Genomic DNA, 25308 nt, shown 5'->3' on the forward strand with positions numbered 1-25308 from the left:
TGATAAACTTGCAGGAAAGACAAAAGTTGTTGATAAAAATCAAGTCCAGACAGAAGAGTCTGTTCAACATGGATAAAATTAAAAAGAAGGTCAGAACGTGATTTTGTTCCTGCTTCCTATTTCACTGTTGCTCAAAATGACATTTGAAATTGTTTTCTTAGAAATTGGTGGAGCATGATTTAAGGTTGCAAGAATGTTAATCACAGTAAGCATCTTGAGTAACTCAAACCCAGAGTTCCCCAAAACATGTGAGTGTCTGTTTTCTTTTCAATCAGTTACAGGCACTTCTTTTAAATATGTTTCTGCTCGGGGCGCCTGGGTGGCTCAGTGGGTTGAAGCCTCTGCCTTCGGCTCAGGTCATGATCCCAGGGTCCTGGGATCGAGCCCCGCATTGGGCTCTCTGCTCAGCAGCAGGGAGCCTGCTTCCCTTCCTCTCTCTCTGCCTGCCTCTCTGCCTACTTGTGATCTCTGTCAAATTAAAAAAAATAAAAATTTTTTTTAAATGTTTCTGCTCTTTGGTCACCTGGGTGGCTCAGTGAGTTAAGCATCTGCCTTTAGCTCAGGTCATCATCCCAAGGTCCTGGAGTCAACCCCTTCATTGGGCTCCCTGCTCAGCAGGGAGCCTGCTTCTTCCTCTCCCCATGCTGCTTCCCCTGATTGTGCCCTCTCTCTGTCAGATAAATGAATAAAATGTTTTTAAAAAATATGTTTCTGCTCCTAAAGTCACATCTTCCATAGTGTTTTTCACCATCTGCAAAACATAGCACATGACTGGCTTAGGTGACAGTAACCAGCCATTTGCTGTGCTAATGTGCATGGATGCATTCATTATTAATGAATGGCACTGCTTCTGTATCATATTTAAAAAGGGGGAAAGAAATTAAATGATCAGGAAGGACATTGCATGTGATTTGCATTCCTACATACTAAAACATTTTTAAAATTATGTAACAATTAAAGCAGTGTGATCCTAGCACCGAAGCTGACAGATGGGTAAATGGAACAGGTTAGAAAGCCTGGTGCCGGGAATTTGGCAAAGATGGCAATTCAAATGAACAGAGAAAGGTACTGAGAAAATTGGATAATTTTTTTAAATTTAAAACTCTAACTCCAGATGGAGAAAAAAATGGTGAAATTTTTTTAAAAGTGAAGAACATATCCATATACACTAGAGTAGATACATTGGGCTGGAGAGATGCAATGGAAAGAAATGGTGAAAGAACAGAAAATAACAAAAGAAAAGACAGAGGCTCTGTGTGAGCCAACAATGTTGATATGTCATGAACTAAAGAAGGTGATCAGTCAAATCCAACACATTTGAGGTCAAAAGGAAAGAAGAAAGGAAGAAAAGAAGGAAGTGAAGATCAAAAATAGACAGTGACTATATATCTGATCTTGGGAAGAAGAAGTTCTTCTCAAAATAAAAACAAAGAAAGAAACCACAAGAAGACTGATAAATTTTGCGACCCCACAGTAAAATATCCTATATGTCAAGAAAGCCATAATAATTTTAAAAGGCAATAGACTGGAGAAAATATTTGCTCTGTATTTGAAAAGAGATTGATCTCTTAATATGTACATGGGTCTTGCCAATCAATTACAATCCCATAGGAATATGACTTAATTATAATGACTAATTGACAAAAGATATAGTCAAATTGATCAACGAAGCACAAGCACTAGCCTGTATATCTTCTAATGTATAAAAATACAAAAAAGAATGAACCCAAAACTGTGACAAGAAGGGAGAATGAAACTGAAGGCACCTATGAAGGGAGAGCTTTACAAACTTCTGGAAGAAGGAAAGCATATGGGGTTTAGTAGACACAAGAAAGAGTCAGAAAAAGCCACAGCCTGGGATATATCAGAAGAGGACAGCCAAGAAAGTGAGCCACAGTCAGTCCAAGAGAACAGGGAAACTCGGGGATACATATGGGATCAAAATGTTCAGTGCTGTGGGGGCGGAGATACAAAGAAGGATTCAATGGACAGAATGATAGAAAACAGATGATGGGCATTCATCCTCCTTCTTCAGCCCAGTCTCCTCCAGAATTAAAACATCACAGTATTTTCTCCCCAGGTAAGTGGAAGACAAAAACAAAAACAGGGGGAGCTCTTCTCCCCCTCATGTCCACGAGATGACGCAATAGATCCACCTATCAGACCCTCATAAAGCAACGTGCAGAAGCAGAATGTGGACCCCTTCCTCATAATGACTATTGCTATGAGTTAGTATTTTTTTTTTTTAACTAGGTGCCTTCCTCCTTTCGCATCACTCTCTATGCACAGCTCAACCAACAGGCCTTCTTTGGTCGTACGGCCAGACCAATCACGGGCAACAGACATGGAAACCATCATTATAGCCAAGACTAGTCAGTATTTTCCTGAGTCAGATGGGTGAATGCAGATACCAGAACAAAATCAAGACTCTTTTACACAAATGCAGAGGAGTTGCTTCTGCATAAGCAAGGATCAGGGTTTGCCACATCAATGTCATCAGCCTTGAAGAGCTACCAGGAAACATCATCCCATCAAGAGTTTTTCACAACTAAATTTACAACACAAGTGCTATTTGCAGGTTCTCATAAACCATCACCAACAGCAGTGCAAATAACCATATAACTAACTGTGTTTTGAGTTTTATGACAGTGTCCTGGCTCTACCTGAAATGTTGTATCTTTTACTAATCCCCAGTGCAACCATCTTCCTCCGTCTGGCTGACAACAGAATGCCGTGTTTATTTCCCCACCTAGCATTCTTCCATACGCTCACCCATCTGAAGAGCTCTGTGCCAATTTTTGTAATAAAATTACTGCTGCCACTGGGGCTGCTGCCTGCTACTCTTTCCCGCTAACCTTGATTAAACACTTGCTGTGTTCCCGGCACAGTGAAGCACGTCTCATGGATTATCTCATTTATTCCTCTAAACACCCTCAGGAAGTGGGGCTCTTCTCCCAACATGCAGACAGAGGGATAGGGTCATGGGCACAGCTGACCGCAGGGTAGACCACTGTTTCCCAGTCCCCCCACCCTAATCCCAACACGACTTCCCCTGCATTGTGTGCATTGTGGTTGCACCAGAATTTTGTCACTTGGGCTCTTTTTTTTTTTTTTTAAGTCCTGTTGACACATAATGTTACCTTAGTGTCAGGTATACAATTGAGTGATTTGACAAGTTTATGCCTTATGTTATGTTCACCACAAGTGTAGCTATCATCTCTTTCATTGCATCGTTATTACAAGATCATTGACTGTGTTCCTTATGCTGTGCTTTTTATTCCTATGCTTTATTAATTTCATTAATTAGGAATACAGGAAGCCTGTATCTTATTCTTAACCCTTATTGCCCAAAGGGGCAACAATGTATGCTCTTATTTAGCACTATGTCTTGATACAAATGAACATTCTGGAAGCAGAGTTGGGTAAAGTAAATGCAGGAAGTGAACTTGAAAAAAAATTATTTCACAGAGTAGAAAAAAAATGGAATAAAGAAAAACATAACCCACCTCATTATTTTACCACTGCCCTCATACAGCCTTCCTTAATAACCCAACAGTTAAAGTCATCATTGATTAGCACTGGAAGGTAGGTATCATTCTCCCTGTTTTATGGATGAGGAGAGCAGAAACTCACAAAGGTTAAGTATGTTTCCAAAGTTTGCAAGATCACATTCCAAATCCAAGCTGCCCAGTTCCAAACCTCATGGCCATTCCTCCTCAGCGCCAGGCCACCTCCATATTTCCATATCTTTTATTGCTTAAAATGCTACTTTATCTTGAAATCTACTTTTTGAAATCAACTTTTGGAACATTTATCTTAGTGTGAATTCTTCTCCTTATGGTTCATGCCTCCAAGTCCAGAATTTCTAGAAGTGTGTCACTTGGGTAACATGGATCATGAGCAGGGGTCCATATCTCAAAATGAGGCAACTCTCAAAAAGGTGGGGAGGGACTACATAAGGGACCTAAAGGAGGTGTATCCAGTCAGGGTTCTCTGGAAAACAGAACCAAATGGATAGAGATATAGAAACAGATCAGGGATAGAGGGAGGGATGAGGGGTCTGGGGAAGGGGAGAGAGAGAGAGAAAGCCTTTTAAGTATTGAAGTATTGGTTTTCACAACCATGAGAGCTGACAAACCCATACTTTCTAGGACAGGCCAGCAGCCCAGAGACACACAGGGAAGAAATGATGTTGTAGTCTTAAGTCCAAAGACAGTCTGGAGGAAGAATTCCTTCTTCCTCAGGGACCCTCAGTCCTTTCTCCTAAGATCTGGCACTGAGTGGGTGAGGCCCCCTCTCATTAGGGAGGGTCATTTGCTTACTCAGAGTCTACTGATTTAAATGTTAATCACTAAAAGATCCCTTCCCAGCAACAACAGACTGGTGTTAGATTAAAATCTGTGTACCATTGCCTGGTCAAATTGACATACAGAATTAACCATCAGAAGACGACTGGATGAAATTCATGGCCAAGACACCAAATACGCAGCATGACCTTGCAACCACCCACTCCGCCTGAGACCATGACAGACACCATTCATCAGCCAAAGTGCTGTTCCTGGTGATTTCTTTAAAAGTCAGCTACAGGAAGCCAGTCTGAATCAGAATATGAGGTGGAATCTACTGTTACCCACAGCCTACAAGGTAGCACAGGGAGCATCCTTCCTCACACCAGCACCGCTGTCACAGACAATATTTGCATAGATGCCCACTACCAACTCCAGTCTCTTCTGAGGTCTCTAGAGGACTAATAGACAAATTTAGAAAAGCCAGATTGGGGCACCTGGGTGGCTCAGTGGGTTAAAGCCTCTGCCTTCAGCTCAGGTCATGATCCCAGAGTCCTGGGATCGAGTCCCGCATCGGGCTCTCTGCTCAGCAGGAAGCCTGCATCCCTTCCTCTCTCTCTCTGCCTGCCTCTGTGCCTACTTGTGATCTCTGTCTGTCAAATAAATAAATGAAAAAAATCTTAAAAAAAAAAAAGAAAAGCCAGATAAACTAAACATGAAAAAAACACTTTCCCCAATTAACATATTTCTGAGCAAAAAAGATAAAGCATTATAACAAACTACCTAGATAATTCCCCAGGAAAGAAATGAATACAATCTCATTGTCTGTACAGATTTTGTCATCTATAATGATATCTACCCATCTATCATGACAGCCAATGTCCAGCAATTATAGTTACCTTTCACCTGCCTGTGACCCATCAGTCCTATACTAGCCTAAAGTTTTAAGAATTGTAACAATTTGAAATTTTACATTGGGTACAATTGTATTTGTACCTAAACTCGGCACACCCTCTGTATTACTAATCCACACATTTGAGACATTTAAAATATTCTGATATTTAACAAAAATACAGCCTAGTATACATTATATGGCAAAAATGTGTACTAGAAACTTTGGCTGAAATTCATCTGATCCTATCAATCACAAAATAAAGCCAAAAAGCCAACTTTGTCACTGAACACAAATATGCCAAAAGTAGAGAGAAGACTGGCTCCTTTTATAATCAGGTCTCTGATCCTAAGGATCTTTGGTGACAAAGGATTCAATACTGGACTTAAGTAACTACTTAGAGTTCTATTTCCATGATTGCCAGCTCTCTAAGTTTCCATACTTCTTAGTCTGACCTTAAGTAAGAAGCATTCATTTGGTCTCATGGCCCAGGTTCTCTCATTGGATCACTGCTCAACTTAACCTCTGGACTTCAGTGTCCTTATGTTTAAAACAGGAGTTAGACTGGCAACTCTAGAATTCTGAGTTTCTGCTAGTCAAAAGACTTACACAGTCCTGAGCACATTTTACATACTCCATAATTCCACCAGCACACTCATTTATTATTTGATATGTGCTAAACAGTTTAAGTATAAATTGACTCATCTAGTCCTCATGGAAACTATATTAAGTAGAAATTTGTGTTTTCCAAAACTGACCACAGCAATATCCCTGGTCCCTCACGTTCTTCAGAAACTTGCTATCACTCATAAGAGATGAAGTCCATTTCTCTTCACCTTGAACTTGTGTAAGCATCTGTGACTGCCTCTGTTAGTGGAATATGATAGAAGGGACATGGCATGACTTCCAAGGATACAGCTTCCAGTTGGCTTTTTCTCCCTGAGGATGCTGGTCTTGGAGTCCAGCTACCGTGCTGTAAAGAGACCCAGGCCCCATGGAGAGGTCATATATAAGTGTTCCAATCAACAGCACCCAGCTAAGATCTTAGCTGACAGCCAGCATCAACCACCAATGATGCAAGTGAAGGCACCTTCATGTGATTCCAGCCTCTAGAATCAAGTCATCCTAGCTGATGCCCAGTGAAGCAGAGACAAGCTGTCCTTGCCTACCTCTCCACTGACCCCGCATGGCCCAGGTTGAAAATTCATGGCCAAAAGGAATGGTGTCATGTTGTTAAGCCACTAAGTTTTATGGTGGTTATACAATAATAGCTAACTAGAACAAGGTCGATACCTATTACTATAAAACAAAAATGTGTTTTATCCACACTTTAAATGTGTTTTATCCACATTTTTACAGATGACAAAACTGAAGCAAGGAGAGACTGTAAATTTCCCAAGGTCACACAGCTTGTACATGGAATTTGACCCCAGATAGTCTGCCTCTACAGGCTGGGCACTTAGGCACTATACTATCCTTCCCCTTAATAAGCAATTATGAAAAGAATGGTTAGTCATGGATTCACAGCCCTACTTATCCTTTGTAATGTTTCATGGTGCATCTCACCCAACCAAATTATTTACAGTTATATATTTATATAAGTTTTATATAATTGTATTTCCCAAGAAATCACGTTACCAATTGATAACAATATCTTAGGGGGAAAAAACATATCAAGAAAGAGGTTTTGGGGGATGCCTGGGTGGCTCAGTTGGTAAGCATTCAACTCTTGATTTCAGCTCAGGTCACAAGTTCAGGGTCATAAGATCAAGCCCTGCATTGGGTTCCAGGCTGGGTGTGGAGTCTACTTAAGATTCTCTCTCTCCCATTCACAGACCTGTACCCCTGGGGGAAAAATATATATATATATATGTTTATAAAAAAAAATAAAAAAAAATAATAAAGTCCTTGAGAAAAAAAAAAAAAAAGATTCTCTCTCTCCCTCTCTCTCTGTCTCTTCTTCCCTGCTCTCTCTCTTAAAAAACAAACAAACAAACACAAGAAAGAGGTTTTTGGCCTTTTCTATTTGCACCTCCCAAGAATACAAGAAATTGAAATTTTACTGCTAGAAGAAGCAATTTCTATGGAGTCTAACTCCATTCATTTGTACCATATCTATAAAACCCCTCTGAGGGATATATGAAAATTTTAAAGATCAGGGTCCTTCCAAAGAAGAAAAGAGTTATGACAGTAGAAAAAGGAGGGTGGTATCTAAATTATGTACCTTTTGTTTTAAAGTTTACACTGTACTTAGGTATTTTAAAGCAAGATAAATGATTTGGTGAAAAGTTGTATTCAAATATTGTCTGAGTCAGGATGATGAAAAATGTTTCATTTCACAACTGGTTAAAAAGTATTTAATCACTAAAACACTGCAAACTGATATTATAATGTGCAAAATAAAAATGTAATAACCATTCTAATTACTAGCCATGAAAATGCTCAAATCCTTTCCCAAGAGAGAACTTGCTTTCACTGACCAAAGCACTGCTGCATAATACATGTGCAATTCCTTGATGAACACAATTGCTAAATGCCTTTTTTTTTAAGAAATAAGCAAAACAAAAATCAAATATCAAATCATGGGGCACTGTAGTTGGTGCCTTGTGTGTATTGTATTATATTTTGTAGCTTTTCCAATTTCTGTGTATTTTCTGTTTTCCATATCATTGATTCAAGATACTGACATTTTCCCCATGTCCAAAAAGAAGAACAGCCATCAATGACACGAAAGCCCAAGCAAAGCAGCTGACAACGTGACAATGAGCCAAAATACAGTGGATCGACTTTTGTTGTATTGTACTTGGAACAAAATTATGTACTTTCCTTTGGAGGAGAAAACCCTGTCAAGGCTACTGGCAGGTGTTGTTTTTCTCGATTCTGTGCCTAAACATACCAGGGCCCCTAAGGGTGGGGACCATGTCTGGTTAGCTCTAGTCCAGGTCTGGCACACAATATTTGCCTAATAAATAATTAATATGAATGAAACTCTGTTATGCAAACTGGGAATTCAGAAATAAGGTTCAAAGAACAATCCTGAGCTCTAGGAGAACAGAAGCATAGTGGGGTTGGTGATCACCAAACCCTTGACCACAGTAGTACTGGAAAGCAGAAAACACCTGTCCCACCTGGTCCTTCCTTGACATGGGCCCTCCTCTGCCACCTGCTTTTTATGGTTAAAGACCTAGAAATGGGATTGCAGCCAGAAAAGGGGGGTACAGGATTACTTCTATGCTGTCTGGTCTATTTTGTTCACCCGCTCCTAGTACTCTTCCTGGCACATGAAGAACAAAATCCAAGAAAGATGCTCTAAACACTTGCCCAGAGCCTCCCCTCACTGATGCGTTTATTCTATCCCTGTTTTTGCTCCTTGCCCTCAGTGTCCTGGTGGCTTAAACCAGCTTTTCTCCCACAGACTTTTTTTGAACTTTCAGACTTGTAAGAAGTTGCAAAAGTGCTGTGGACTCCGGTGTTGAAGATGGTCCAGCCTGGCTAAGAGAACCCTGGGAACCACAACGTAAGCAGGTCCAAGCTCTTGAGGGCTAACTCTCCCAATGTCTATGTGTGTAGGAGAGGTGGTGCTCTGAGGATTCCCTTTTGAGGGGGCCCTACCTTCAGAAACACTGAGGTCCATGTACAACATTCAGGAGCAGTCAGTATCCACGTTGGAGAACTTGTCTGGCCTCCTCAGTAAACCGACAGCAGAGAGGAGTAAGGAAAACTGCCTGACTAGATGAAGTACTAAGGGGTCTGACCACTGATGAGTAAACAGCCCCCTCAAAAAGCAGACAGTGGTTGTCTCCAGTACAATGACCATGACATTATAAAACACAGAGCAGGCTCCATCATGGGAAAACTCTACCAAAAAGGAGACAACTGTCCTTGTGCACAGGCCTCAGATGCTTTCTGGAGACAGAATACCAACCTTTCCAGCAGTGGCTTGAAGTGGGGGGTTGTTCTGGACACTGTGGGACATATATGTGCATCCCTAGCCTCTAGCAACTGGATGCCCATATCCCAGGCCAATTTCACAGGCATATGACTGGGGCAGTCACACGGAACCCCACATTCAGAAGAGTCTGGTGCTTGTGCTAGCGTTCTCTTATTGCCATCTTGAAATTCTTAATAATCTTATCATTGAGCCTGTGTTTTGTGAGTGAAGTTCAATGGGACAATGAAGCATATGCCTGGGCAGAGAAGCACGCTCTATGTCATTCCTCTGCTACCCCATTTGCATAGACATATTACTCTAGCAAGCCCTTTGAACACAGAATTCTAGTGGATCATGAATTCAACAAAGCTCAGAGCCTCAAAGAAAGTACAAGCGTTATGTCTACAAATGAGAGAGGGGTTGGGAGGAGTTCACACTTACTGTTAGAACCATATCTTACTTAGGACACAGAAAGAAGGCAACGGCATTCTAAGAAACATGAATGACCAAGGGACCTTACCTTAGTCTTCCTTCCTCTTGTTACTTCCCTATATTAGCCAATCATTGATGCTGGAAACAATGAGAGGGGGGGGGGGGGGGGGAGATGGTTTTCCTAATTGCTTGACTTTCATTCTTCCTGACTCATGGGTAAGCCAAAGTAGAGCATATTGTCAGACTGTGCGCATTTTAAGAAGTGAAATAAAAATGGTGCAGTAAATGTTGTGCAGAAATAGGTAGTAGAAACTGCACACCACAGGTGGTCTCTCAAGCAAATCAATTTTGAGAACATATATTTAAAATAACAACATAGAAGGGCACATGGCTGGCTCAGTTGGAAGAGTGCACAGCTCTTGATCTTGGGGTCATGAGTTCAGGTGTAGGGATTACTTAAAAAAGTAAAACTTAAATAAAATAAAATAATGACATAATGCAGGGTCAACAGAGAGCTTGTAAAAAGGTGGAAAATGCTTAAGGATATTATGAGACTTTTTTCTTACAGATTCATGTAAGGTGAGCTTCTCATTAAGGTTAAAAAATTTTAAATACAAATTATAACTCAAATTTTTATTAAGCATATTTTAGAGTCATTTCTCTATAAATCATTATCACAACCCTATATGAGAAGAAAGAGTATTATTATTACTATTCTATAGTTAGGTAAACTGAGATTCAGGAAGACTAAGTAACTTTCTCTGAATTACTTAGCAGGTATGTAGAAAATCCTGGTATTAAAGTCAAGTTTCTGATCCCAAGCCATGTAATGTTTTCCAATGTCATGTGGACTGTATACGTTATATGTTAACTTTGAGTTATGTTTTCCTAAAAGATTTGAAGGCTAATGATTTCAAAAATTAAATATATATAATTGCCTTTTATGGCAGTATAACAAAACATTTAGGCAATTCAATCCCAGGATTTCCAAAACAAAATAGGACACTTAGCATATTAAATAGCATTAAAAATGTATTTCCAGACTCATAACTTGTATGTAATACTCTATAAATAATAAATATGCTAATTTTCCTATATATAAGTTGCTTCTAAGTTAAATCATATAACAAAAATATATCTTAAGCCTAAAGGAAAATTGATTTGATTATATATTTACTTTGATTCTTTTCTTCTGTGTTTGAAATTTGCAGTAAAGTGCCCTTCTGAAATGTGGAGCCAAGAAAACTATCCCCATTTTTCCATTTGACCAAGATTATTGTAGGAACATGAAAAGCTACTTAGAATGTCACTGGAGAGGATACAGAGTCTACACTGGTGAGCAATCCTTGGCACATATATCATGGGCTCTGCCTTATTCCTCCCTCAGGTGTGACCCAGACCCTGTCTCAGAGTAATGCCTGCAGGCAAACCACCAAGCAAGAGGAATATCACCCCCAAGGCCCTTGGTGCAAATCCCTGGTCAATGTCCCTCTGCGGCCATATGCCCCTGCCTTCTGCCCTGTACTGGAATACTAAGCTTACTCAACTTTGACCCCTTTGCTTAACTACAGTAGGACTCATTTGCCTGTGGATCTACAGACCCTCCTGCTAACTTATGTGTGTAATTCTGGTAGTATGACTGCTATGACCATTGAGTGACTGAGATCTCACCACAAACAAGTGGAAGAAGACACCACCAGTTTTTAATCAGTGACAATCCTACAGTCCTGTCAATGACCAGAAGAGGTATCTTCCTCAAACCAGAGCAGCACCTGGGTGGGAAGGCCCCAGATGGGCAAGAGAGTTAGAATCTTCTCTTGGTTTTTAGTTTAATAGGATGACTATGAGGTAAAAAGAAAGATGACCGCTTGTCCATTCATACATTCATTCATCCATCCAATGTATACAAAGCACTTGTATGTGTCCTGTTCTGAGAAAAGAAGATACATAAGAAATATGTATAAGAGTATAAGGAATGTACGTAAGTAAGTAAAGAGTATGTAAGGAGTATGTATGTAAGTATGTAAGGAGTATAAGGAACCAGGCAAGCTGCCTACCTGTTGTGCTTGCCCTTGGAAGTTTGATCAGTGGTTCTCAGCCTAAATGCACAATCAGCCACGAGGAGAACCTTTAACAAACACTTATGCTTGCTTAGAGCATATAACCTGAGATTTTATTTTATGTTACCAGTCTGGGTAGGACCCAGAGCATCAATATATTTCAAAAGCTCCCAAGGTAGAGCTGCCTGGGTGGCTCAGTTGGTTGGGCACCTGCCTTTGGCTCAGGTCATGATCCCAGAGCCCTGGGATTGAGTCCCACATCAGGCTCTCTGCTCAGCTGAGAGTCTGCTTCTCTTTCTGACCCTTACCCCACTAGTGCTCTCTTACACTCTCTCTGCCTCTCAAATAAACAAAATCTTAAAAACAAACAAAATCTTCCCAGGTAATGTTAATGTGTAGCTATCATTGAGAAATCCTGAGCTACAGCATACACAGTGATGGAATGGGCAGGAATAGGGACCAAGAAGTAAAATGTCTATTGCCAGATCAAAATCCTGATCCTTTTAGTATGTTTGCATGCTCATTTCCTTTGGGTTTTCCCCTAGTGTTCAATAAAATTTCTCCTTAGCTATACCTTAGAAAAGGAAAAGACATGTTGAGCAATGTTTTAAAGGGAGCACAGAACACCCTCGTCCCATCTTAGTGGTGGCAGTGGTCATGTGGTCATTAAATGGAGATGACCTTAAGCAAAGATAAATTTTGGAGGTCAGAGTCAGGCCCAGATCTAATACCTCTGCTCCTCTTAAAGAGTCTTCTTTCAAGTCTCCTTGGGGGTATCCTTATTGTCATTTCAGGATAATAGAGACTGTTTCTTTCTTTCTTTCTTTCTTTTTTTTTTTTAAGATTTTACTTATGTATTTGAGAGAGAAAGAGACTGTGGGAAGAGAGAGAGATCAAGAGCAGGGAGGAGGGCAGAAGGAAAGGGACAAGCAAACTCCCCACTGAGCAGGGAGCCTGATGCAGGACTTGATCCAACCCTGGGATCATGACCTGAGCTGAAGGCAGCAGCTTCACTGACTGAACCACCAAGCACCCAAGACTATTTCCTTATAAAGTGCATATCTGTACCTAACAGGACAAGACAAAAGAGACTCTGTCTTTCTACCTGGTTATGCCTCCCAGTCTCACACTCCAGCACTCACAAACAGGGTTCTTACACACAGCTGGCCCAGTGGCAGTAAAAAATGGTCCAGATAGAAGGGTTTCTTTATTGAAGTAAGTCTTCAACCATTCCCAGGGCAGGCTTCCCAGAAGGAATCAGACCCAGGCAAGACAGTCACTTCCTTCCCTACAGAATTGACCCATTCCTCCTCTTGATCTCCTCTACTCTTTACTCTTCAGTTAAGGGACCCTAACCTTTGTTCGTACGTTTTTTATGAGGAAGTCCTAGCACTGAGCACAGAGCAGGGCACCTGGCTCACAGAGGAGAGTCTGCGAATGTTTCTTGAATCAATGAATGAAAATATATAAAGTATTTATTCCCCCCTCCCCATTCACTTACTGATGACCTTTCTTGATATCCCCATCTCTGCTCCTACAAAGGTTACTACATTTCTTTCCCCAGGCCAAGCTGCACCTGACCTTTCCTAAGGGGATCTGCTCTGATCCAAGTTTCTGAGTGGAGAAGGGTCATACTTATTCTTTTTACTGAGTTCCAGTCTAATAAATACTGATTGGGGCCACCCAACTGGTATCGCCCTGCAGACACAAGAAAGAATGGCAAGATAAATGAAGCTATAATGTTTGTCCTTCTTAACATAAGTTATTTTTAGAGCAAAACAACTATTATTTATTGACTTGTACAGCATGGCCTGATGATGTCGTGAAATAATCTATTCTAAAACATGAGTCAGGTTGCAATTAAGACTATAGGGAATTTCATTCTAAATTCCCTGGTCAGGGGTGATCAAAATCTCATTTATGGTGCTGCAAGAAACATATAATTTCATTTTTCCTTCCCACAAAAATGTAAAATTAAAGTGGAGAGGCAGAAATAAGTACACAAGAATGTTAGAAATAAATTCTATAGAGAAAAAAAATTAACAGCTTCTGTCAGGCAACAAAAGATGTGGATTCTATGAAGGCTCCCTGTCTAGACACCAAACAGACCCCTCATACAGTTTATGCAAGGTGTCCAGAATGGAGATATCACATTCCTAATTTGAGCATATTTCTTGAGTACCATAAACACTATTTCTCTCATTTTAAAGAAAAAAAAATGTTAAAGGAATGAGAAAAAGCATTGCATTTTTGCCTACTAGTTTCAGCAAATAGATCATCTGTCACTGTTTGAAACATGAAACAGTGTTTTCGCGACAAGTTAAAGAAAAACAATTTGGCATGTACTTTATAAAGTTGTTCCTTGCATTAAGAAAAATGCATGGGATACACGCAGTGGGCAATGTGTCTTCTACAAATGTTACCTGCCCTCCCTTTTCTTACGTTTATCTCTTCTGTCCAGTAAATGTTCACACTGAGAACCCTCTGAGATGTTGAGGGTGGCTTTTAGACAAAGATTGAAAAAGAGGCACAGGAAGCAGGTTAATTAACTCAAAGTAATATTCCAAGTCAGAACAACTTCTGAAGGAAAACTCTAACACCTGTCCCTATCTCTGGTTAGTGACTGTGGTTGTTTCACCAAGAAAGTATCTTTATAAAAAGAAGAAGAAAAGCTTTCTTCCCAAGAAGATTCATGTAGGACCAAAGATAATATTCAAAGAATAGTATCTAAGAATGTGCATGTGGCTATGACAAAAGACACACACACACACACACACACACACACACGAAAGACAAAGAGAATATGAAATAAAACTTCATATTCAAAATACAAATCTACCCTAATTAAATAGTTAAATATTAAAACATAATGCTTTATATCCTCACCAGAAAATTACCATTCAGCTTTTAAATTTAGACAATATCAGGATTATTCAGATCAGCAAGATGGCCATCTGCTTTCAAGCATGCAGCTGCTGGCTTTTAAACAGCAACTTTTCATGATTCATAACTTATTCATCCCAGGATGCACTCAGACATCTGCTTTATCATCAACTCAGTTTGTCATAGCACTTGCCCTTAACGTTCAATAACCTCTACCCAGGTAACATATTGAACCAGTAAGTCAGTCTTCTTCTGCAAAAAGAAAATTAACTGTAGAGCTTTCCAAGACTGATGGTTCAATTTTGAAATCATAACCCTGAATATGTATATAAAAACACATTATTATTCATTTCCTTTTAAAACAATAACATCAGTAATAGCTACCATGTAGCCTACTGTGGACCAGACACTTCATCTTTATCTTCATTAACATTTTGGAAAATAGATACCATGATCTTCGTTTTACAACTCAGCAAATCATCAAGATTGGATGGCTTACCCAATTGCATGAAGTGTAGACATGGAAGAGGTAAGCTTTTGGAGCCTACACCTAACTGTTCTTAAATCCATGCTTCTGCAGTGACCAACTTTGCCTCATCTTTGAATTGCTCTGGAATAAGTGAAATATTCTCAGAGAAGGAGAGACTATACTTATTCCAATGCCATTTATTTCAACTCAAAGACTATCTTGCATACAGCACCTAGTTAATATAAATGGTTTGAAAATTATCAAGCATTGTGTAAATTTGTTGGTTCTTTTTTTTTTTTCCCCCTCCTGGTCAACTTTTGGCAATCTTGTCTGTCCACTCTTTCCCTCTATCACCAACAGCAGCAGCCTGGAGTAGATGAAGAATCCAAGAAGTATGAAAGCACAGAGCCCATTTCTGTGTGGTTAAGAGACATAAACTCTAATTTGGAAGAAGGGGTTCTCAACATGCAGATTTTCTCCACAGGAGAACAGCTTTATCTCTTTTTCTTTGTCTCTAATCTTAGTGTACATATTATTCGTTGCTTGCTATGTATTTAAAAACTATGCTATTTTTAGAAGGTCAATGGATCCAATGTCAAATCTTGGTTCCACAACATAAAATTGGTCAGGCATTCTGAGTCTTACTTTTATCATCTGTAAAAAGGGGGATAATGGCAACATTTGTTCCATGTCTTTTTTTTTAATTATATGTATTAGACAGCTAAATGGCATGAAAAGATGATAACGGTGCATGTGTAAACAATCATGTCAAAAAGTAGTATGCATGTCAAGGTAATATTTTTGTTCAAAAAATTGGGAGCTATACTCATAGAGACAAGGTCTGAGAAGTTATACAGAAAATATTAACAGTGGTGGATAATGTTGTGAATTTTGTTTTCTTTTAGATTATCTATGCTTATTAAAATTTCTAAAACTCTAACAACAAAAATTTTCAAATGTTAAAATATTATTTAATTATAAACAATAATGGGAAATTAGAAAACACAGTAATAACAGGAGAAAGACATACAGGCAGTCAGCCACTAACTTAAACCTTTAAAACTACATATTTGATTAAAAAGCAAGACCCAAAAATATGCTGTCTGCAAGAAACCCACATTGACTACAATGACCAAGGTGACTTAAAAACAAAAGAATGGGGGCATCTGGGTGGCTCAGTTGGTTAAACATCTGCCTTTGGCTCAGGTCACGATCCCAAGGTTCTGGGATCGAGTCCTGCATTGGGCTCCTTGTTCTGCAGAAAGACTGTCTCTCCCTCTTCCTCAGCCTACCATTGCCCTGTTTGTGCTCTCTCTCTCTGGGTCAGATAAACAAATAAAATTTAAAAAAAATAAAAGTATGGGAAATAATATACAGGTTATTCTCATTATTCACAAAAGTTGTGTTCTATAAAGTAGCTGAAACAGTGAATTAGCAAATATGGAACCATAGTCAACTGATTAATATGTAACTTTGCTTTATGTGCGTTTCTGTTTAAGGACACTTTATTCAATATATGTTGTTGATTTATTAAAATTTACCTCACAGCCAACAGCACTATAACTCATACCTGAAGGGAGCTTATCTAACTTCCCTCCATAAAGCATGTCACTACCTTCTTCTACTTAGAAATCTCAGACAACCCCTCAGCACTACACTTGAGGACCACACTAAACAGTGACATCACCAGCAAAAAGTACAAATGTGTGAAAAACCAAACAGACCACAAAAAGCACATTTGTTTACAGTAAGCTAAAGTAAGAAGGCAAAGTGTTGCTTGTTCAACCTTAGCTAGGAACATGCATGTCAAGCAACTCAATTTTTTCTGCCATTCTGTACATGTCCTTGAATGGCAGAGGAAGTGCTGCAAGTACTGATTTTGATTGATCTATTTTACAAATAGATTTTACTGAGCGAGCAAATTTGCAAAAATGGAGTCTGTGAATAATGAGGATTGACAGTACCATACAAACACTAATCAGAAGAAAGCTGGAGTAGCTATGTTATTATAAGTCAAAAGAGACTACGGACTAAGAGAAATACCAGAGATAAAGAAGGACATTACTAAATGATAAAAGAGTCAATTCAGAAAGACCTAACAGTCTATTAGATTGTTGTCTCTCTAATAAAAGTGCTTCAAGATACATAAAGCAAAAAGTGTCAAACCAAAAGGAAAAATAGGAAAATCCACAATTTTTGCTAGAAGCTTCAGCACTTCATGCCTAATAATCAATAAACCAAGTAAGCTGAATATGAGTTAGGATATAAAAGAAATGAACAATATTAGTGATCAACTGTATCAAAATGACATTCTATCCAAAAAGAGCAAAATATACATATTTTGGTGCACATGAAGCATTTACCAAGATATACCATATTCTGTCTCATAAACATACTTTAACAAATTAAACAAAACTAAAATTACAGAAAGCTTATTCTCTGATCATAATGGAATTATAGTAGCAATCAATAATAGGATTATATGTAGGGAATCCCCAAGTAAGTGGAAACTAAACAATGTATTTCTAAATAACCTATGGGGAAAAGAAGAGGTTATCAAGGGAAATTACAAAACATGTTGTACTGAATGAAAATAAAAAATACATTAAAATAAAAAATACATGAAAATAAAAATACATTTTTTTTGCTGGTAAAACTTCAACAAAGAAGTTTTAGATATTACAAAGAATATTACAAACATTTTAGAAATTTAAGCTGCAATTAAAATTAATACACAAATTCTCAGCAAGTATTTTTATAATACACAGAGTTCACAGTATCTTAAATTAAATGACTCATCTATTCTACATAAGAAATAAGAAAGGAGGCATTTTCATAGATTCCAAAAGTGGTTTCCAAAAGGTAAGAACTGTTTAGATGAATATTTACAGCATTAAATGTCTATACTAGAAGAAAGAAAGATCTAAAATAAATAATCTAAGTTTAATTTTAAGTCTAGAAAAAGAAGAGCAAAATAAAGTTAAAGCTAGTAGAAAGAAGGAAACAATAAAGAGCAGAAACCAACGACATTGAAAATAGGAAAAACATTAAGGAATATCAATGAAACAAAAAAGAGGTCTCTTCGAAAAGATAAAAAATTAATATTCCTGCAGCCTCACTGACAAAAAGTAAACAAAGAAGCCAGAAATTATCAGTATTGGAAATGAAAGGAAGATATCACTATAAATCCTACATGTATTGAACAGATAAGAGAGTACTTCAAACAAATTTGTTCACACAAATCCAGTAAATTAGATAATGTGGACCAATTTCTGTAAAAACTACCAAAACTAACTCAAAACTAACAGAACAGTCCTGTGTCTATTAAAGAAATAGAATTCACGTTTAAAGAGCTTCCCACAAAGAAAATTCTAAGCCCATATGGTTTCACCGATGACTTCATTTAAGGAAGAAATTATACCAGTCTACAACTCTTTCAGAAAATCAAAGGCGGAAATACTTAGCTTATTTACGAAGATAGCATTATACTGATATCAAAACCAGATAAATATAGTATGTGGAAAGCAAACTATAGACCAATATATCTCATGAACACTGACCAAAATATTGTTCAAAAAATATTAACAAATTGAATCCTTCAGCATATGAAAAGAACAGTACATCATAATCAAATGAGTGTTATCTCAGGAATGTAAGGCTGGTTCAACATTTGAAAACCAATCAGCGTAAGCCACCATATTAATACACTAAAAAAGAAAACCAACATTACATATTATTAGAAGCAGAAAAAACATTTCATGATATTCAATGTCTATTAATGATAAAAATTCGCTGCAAACTTGGACTACAAAGTAACTTCCTCAACCTAATAAAAAGCATCTATGAAAAATTCTATGGCTAACATCATGCCTAATGGTGAAAGACTGCATGCTTTCCCCTAAAATTAAAATGTCCACTCTAATTATTTCTATTTAATAGTGTGCTGGTGCCCTAGCCAATGCAAAATGGCTAAAAACTGGAAAAGAAATTAAACAGTCCTTATTTACAAACAACATGACTGTCTAAATAAAAACTTAGAAGAGGGGTGCCTGGGTGGCTTAGTCTGTTAATTGTCTGCCTTGGGTTCAGGTCATGATCCCAGGTCCTAGGATTGAGTTCCTCATAGGACTCCCTGCTCAGCGGGGAGCCTGCTTCTCCCTCTCCCTCTGCAGATCCCCCTCCTTGTGCTCACTCTCTTTCCCTCTAACTCTATGAAATAAATAAATAAAATCTTTAAAAATAATCCTAAGAAATCTACAAGTTAGCTCCTACAACTAATAAGAGAGATAAGCAAGATCATAGGAAACAAGATTAAGATTAAAAAAAAAACTGTATTTCTATACTAGTAATGAACTTTTAGAAATTGAATTGTTTTTAAATGCCATTTACAGTAACTCCCCCCCAAAAGAATTTAGGTATAAATCTATCAAAACATACACAAGATCTGCAGGGTGAAAAGTATAAAATACTAATGAGAAAAATCAAAGAACTAAATAAATGAAGAGAACTACCATGTTCATAGACTGGAGACTCAACATAGTTAAGATATTAATTCTCCACAAACTGATCAGTAGATTTCATTTTATGTAGATATAGGTAAGCTGGTTCTAAATTTATGTGGAAAGTCAAAGGAACTACAACAGCCAAAACAATTTTGAAAGAGAAAAACGAAAAGGATTGTACTACTTAATTTTAATTTTAAGACTTACTATAAGGCAAGATGGCATGGTATTAGTGGAAGGATAGAAATATAGATGAATGAAATAGAATAGAGTCCAGAAATAGACCCACAGAAATATAGCCAGTTAACTTTTAATAAGTTACAAAGGTAATTCAACAGAGAGATATTATGTTGCCAACAGATGGTATTAGGATAATTGAAGATTCATAGGGGCACCTGTGTGGCATCTGCCTTCGGCTCAGGGCATGATCTCAGGGTCCTGGGATTGAGCCCAGCATTGGCTCTCCGCTCAGTGAAGAGTCTGTTTCTCCCCTCTCCCTCTCTGTATTTCTCTCTTTCTCTCAAATAAATAAATAAAATCTTTTTTAAAAATAACAATTGTGGGACACCTGGGTGGCTCAGTGGGTTAAAGCCTTTGCCTTCAGCTCGGGTCATGATCTCAGGGTCCTGGGATTGAGCCCCACATCGGGCTCTCTGCTCAGTGGGGTGCCTGCTCCCCACACCCCCGCCTGCCTCTCTGCCTACTTGTGATCTCTTTCAGTCAAATAAATAAATAAAATCTTTTAAAAAATAAATAAATAATAAAAATAATACTTGAATATTCATATAAAAAATAAACCTTAGCCTATAATTCACAACGTATCTGGAAGTCAACTTGTTAAAGTCTATTTAACCGTAGATAATTTTTAAAAATAATAAATTAATAAAAGTAAAAAATATTTATGCTAACAGAAGATAATTTTTTTGCCCAAGTTGGCAGCTTATAAACCTTAAAGTTAGGGCAGTCTATTATATTGTTTATTTATTCATTGATCTCTCAGGAATTAGTAAGAGGTTTATACAAATAAATAAAAGTTATAACTACCTCGCAATAAATATTTTCTTAGATATTTTAAGCTCTCTGTAGAACTATTGTTGCTAAAGGTTTTTGAAACTAATCTTAGAAGTCAAGAACCTGGCTATTCAATTGTTTACAATTACACCATTTTTATTTCACCTTGAAATCCTTGTTATCATACCTAATCTAATTCATGAATGAGAAGAAAGGTCTTTCTCTTGATAATACATGTTACTTGAAGGAAATCCAAACAAGTCAAGTATATATCAGCTATCCACAAAAAGAGGTACATTAATTCTTGAATGGGGTATGTGGGGGATGGCCCAAGGATAAGGAAACTTCTGTTCTCACTTTATATCTCACAATCTATTCTTTTAAAAAAAAAAAAAGATTTTATTTATTTATTTGACAGAGGAAGAGAGAGAGAGATCACAAGCAGGCAGAGCAACAGGCAGAGAGAGAGGGGGAAGCAGGCTCCCAGCCCACCAGAGAGCCCGATGCGGGGTTTGATCCCAGGACCCTGAGATCATGACCTGAGCCAAAGGCAGAGACTTAACCCACAGAGCCTCCCAGGCACCCCTCACAATCTATTCTTTATTAGCTCTTCCTCAAGGAAGAAGGAGTTGTTAATCTGATTGTTCAGAGTCTGAAATTCTTTGGATGAAACCAGGGCACTGAAAAAACATTTGAATCTGTGGACATATGCTTTCTCACCCTGGAACAGGCCAAGAAATATGCTGAAATTTTCTTATATTCTTTTTCACTTTTCAACATCAAAGCCCAGTGGTTTTTCTTCTTTCTTCTACTTCGACTATGTCCATGAATGCATAATAATGCCTTGATTTCCACCCCCCAAAACTAGCACCATATGTAAACTCCAGACATCCCAAAACTTTTTTCCTCCCAAATGGAAGCTTTTTCATAGCCACAAACTAAGAAACCTGGGTCAATTTAGTGCTATGCACCAGGTCAAAATGTTTTTCTATATTGGTTGCATTTACCCTCTTTCATTTGGCTTGCTGATATGCTTCTAAATCTTCTCACATTGCTTTACAAAGATTCCACCTTCAGTTGTGGGGAAAGGAAGGAGGAGAAATGGATAAGAGATTCAGGAAAAACAAGGGGCCTCATTTTGTTTTTTGCCTCAGCCATGTGCCCCAGCTTAGTTTAATCTATATTTAAGGATAGATGTCACTTAAGGAGAAATTAATATATTTATACTTTATACCTCATTTAACTGTTACTAATTTTGCATCATTCCTTTAGAGAGAAGAAGAAATGCATGATAGGTTTTAGATAACTGAATCCTTAAATAATTAGGAGTCATTGTCCCTTACTAGTAAGGAGTTTAAATATTAAAATGCATAAAATGAAAATCCCCCTAAATTACAAAGTCTATGAATGGTATAAGAAGGAAGAAAAGTATAGAATTGAGTTGTCTGCACTATGTAAACCAAGAAACCACTCAAAGACCCTGCCCAGCTTAACCCCTGTTCCTTATAATCTGTAGACTAATTGAAACAAGAAAATGCAAGATTTTTTTATACCATGTAATAAGAGTGATTCCTAAGTAGAGTTATATAAATTTACAATCATTTCTCCTTCATTACATTGTACTTCTGGACTGAAAATTGCTTCCTGAATCTCTGTAACTTTTCACCTTTGCCTTTAAGGTAAGTGAAGAGGCAGCAGAATCATTCAAAGCAGGTCAATCCACATAGGCAAGGCCAGAAGTAGACCTCAGGATTCTTGTTTCCCTTTGCTAAAACCCAAAGAGCTACAATGGGTTTAGAAGGGCACAGTATCCACTGACCCAATTTTATGAACAGTTCCATGTTAACTTATTATATTCATCGTGGATTATTACTTTATTAATTTTGAAATAATCATAGCGCATGCCTCTGTTCCCTCCCTTCCTGGGTGGCTTGGAGAAAATGGAGGAGTTTTGCCTTGACTAGCACAAAACATCTGGATCCCTGATTATAGAGATTTAGAAAAACAACAGTCCTAGAAATGAGGCTGTAATGATGAAAATCTGGCAGAGTTCAAAAACAATTCATTGTTCTGATATTCTTTCAGAATAAAATCACTATATGAGTTGGAAGACATATGATCAGTAGATGAAAAGGTAAGTTAACACAATATTTTAACACCCTATTCTTATTGTCCCAAAATGCTTACAATTTTTAAGAAAAACTCGAAATTGAAGAAATGACCCAAAAAGTGTTTCCCCACAGGTTTCTGTAACATATCCTATCCAGGTCAATTTATACCATCTCTGACAGTTATGAATAACTTCTACATTCCCTGCAGGGGAAAAAAAATAAAACTAATACAAAACTTAGAAGAGAAATGGAAAAGTAAAGCCCTGTGAAAACAGTAGTCTGCTTCAGCCAGTTCAGTCTTCTCCAGGAATTACTCGCTGCTCATTACACAGTCTTTCACCCACAATCATGCCTTTAGAAAACGTCTGGTTAACTTCACTCAACAACCCCAACTCTGAACAACACTAGCCCATCTTCACCCCAGAAGTAGAAGGACGTTTCCCTGGGGCTACATCTGACCCTTGTCCAAAACAGCGGCAACCCCTGAGATAGAAAAGGCATTTTGTCAAGAAGATAGGTTCTGAGAGAGTCAGAGGACCCAGAAAATTCCAACTGAGTCTGGAAAGACTATCTGAAATCAGCCCGCCTGGGGCTGGTAAAAGAGAAATATTGCTTCGCTCAGAGGGTTTTGAAAATCAAATGAAATAATGGCATAAAAGTGCTTTACAAAGTGGTAAATTGTTTATAAATGCTACCAAGAACTATTTTTTTCAACTTCATAGGTCCTATGCTGATTGAATGTCCTTCACTGTACAGAACAACTTCCCCCCTTGAATTATTTGAAATGGTCAGCAGACAGGCCTCTGGAATTTCCTTTAAGTCATCATCTGAGTCACTGCCTGTGGTGAGTGTCAGGACTGACAGAAACTCACTCCTGCTTCCTCAGCTAACATCCTGTTTGGGGGTGGGGAGAGGGAACTTCCCCTTCTCAAGTTAACCCAGACTCAATTATTCCCTTTTAAAATTGCATTATACTTTTCCTCCCTAGCTACCTGAGGTCTAATGGCTACAGCAAATGCAAACAAACCTTTCAAGTGAAAGAACCATAACAAACTTAGAGTCTTAGTCCCCTCTACTCTTTTCCATACTCCCTTTTCCCCCACAGAAGTATTTAATGAAAGCAGAGCCTGGAATTTGAGAGAAAGACCTTGTTGTATGTACCCCCTAGAGACAGCTTCCTAGGTTAACAATGACCATGTTTTCCCCCAATGCTCAACTTACACAGACATTACTCAAATACACACACATGCACACACCAGTAAGCCGGTCAACTGCAGGCAAATCTGACTCTCCGCCAACTTGTAGCCACAGATAGCAGCAAAAGGACCAAAGTCCTTCACTGCCAGCTCCTAAAAGACACTGCAACAGCCAGCGGCGCCGCAGTAGCAGCTTCTGAGCTGCAGCCTCCTGCCAGAGTTTCAGGTCGAATTCCTTGAGGAGGAACGCTCCTCTGCCCTTAGTGGGCTTCACCCACTTCTTTCCTCAGGACATCGGGAGGAACCGGGTCACTTTGCCACTTTTGCAGAGGGTTAAGTGGCAGAGAAGAAGATTCCCACCGAAGTATCCCGAAGCCCACGACTCCTGGCCGGATCTCTCCACCCTCCCGCCCACGTAGGCGCCTGTGTGTCTGGCAAAGGTCCCAATTCTCAAGGTGCCTGAGCTCCGATGGGATGTGGAGGAACCAGGCGGCTAGAGCAGCGACGGGACTACAGCTGGGGATGGTTAGAGGACAGATGGGACGGGACTGGGGAGAGAGGCGAAGACTCTGCACAGAGGCACTCTCCCGCCCCTAGTTTACAGACAGTAACTCCAAAACCCGCAGATGGGAGTCAAGGTAAAAGGCCTTTTCTCCCTATGTTCTCCCTTCTCTTCCCCGATCCCCTCCTGGACACCTGGTGAAAAAGCAAGGTGCAGGTATACCTGGAGCGAACACCATGATTTCCTCCAGACGCTACGACCCTAGGTGAGGAGAATAGACAGGCAGACGGAGGGATGGGAGAAAGGCCAGGACTTGGAGGGGTCAGATGGGCGCAGATGGGCGTGCAGGGGCCGGGACGTTCAGCACCTCGGACAGCTCCCCGCCGCGCGATCCCGGGAAGCCAGCTCCAGCGGCCGCGGCGCGTTCACCCTCCACAATGCACTGCTCTGCCGGCGGCTACCGCGGCGGCGGGAGGAGGAGACCGAATCCTGCTCAGTTCATCCCTCATTCCTGTGCCAGCTCAGCGTACACTGCTGCTTGGGGAGCAAAACACTTCTATCGCTTCCACGGGAGAAGGAAGGACGGAAGAGGAAGAGAGAAAAAGGTAATTGCCCGGCTTCCCGGCAGGGGGACAGCTAATTGCTTCTAATTACCTGCTGTCTCTCGCCCCCGTGGATATTGGACTGACATTTAGAGTGGGTTTGCCCTTTTATATATATATATATATATATAATAATAATAATATATATAATATATATATATATATTTCAAAGAACTTTACTCTTGAGGATGACTCTGAGTTCTCCGGGTTGGGTGACTCTAATAGAGGGGTGGGGCTTCCGAGTAATGCGCCCTTGGGGTCCATGACTCCTCCCTTACTCTGAGTCTCAGTCTTCTGCTAACGTCAGAAAGAGAGCTAGAGGGAAGGACAGGGTGACTGGAGCACGTGTAGAGGGCGCCCCTATCAGGCCCCACCCCCCAGGAGGCCGATCTGGCCTAAACTTTGAGGCTCCTAAACTCAGAGGCTCTCAA

The 25308-nt window shown here is 39.2% G+C and overlaps 1 protein-coding gene across 1 annotated transcript in view; it reads right to left on the reverse strand.

Moving 5' to 3' along the window:
• The window catches only part of AKAIN1 (A-kinase anchor inhibitor 1), a 46553-nt gene extending 21594 nt beyond the window's left edge, over positions 1–24959 (reverse strand). The window contains exon 1 of the mRNA XM_032875662.1: positions 24498–24959. Within this exon, the coding sequence (XP_032731553.1) occupies positions 24498–24513 (16 nt within the window). The 5' untranslated portion in view covers positions 24514–24959. The remainder of the gene's footprint in view (positions 1–24497) is intronic.
• Positions 24960–25308: the final 349 nt, after the last annotated feature.

The sequence above is a fragment of the Lontra canadensis genome, unplaced genomic scaffold (assembly GCF_010015895.1).
Source record: "Lontra canadensis isolate GAN:19392208 unplaced genomic scaffold, GSC_riverotter_1.0 scaffold57, whole genome shotgun sequence".
Lineage (NCBI taxonomy): Eukaryota > Metazoa > Chordata > Mammalia > Carnivora > Mustelidae > Lontra > Lontra canadensis.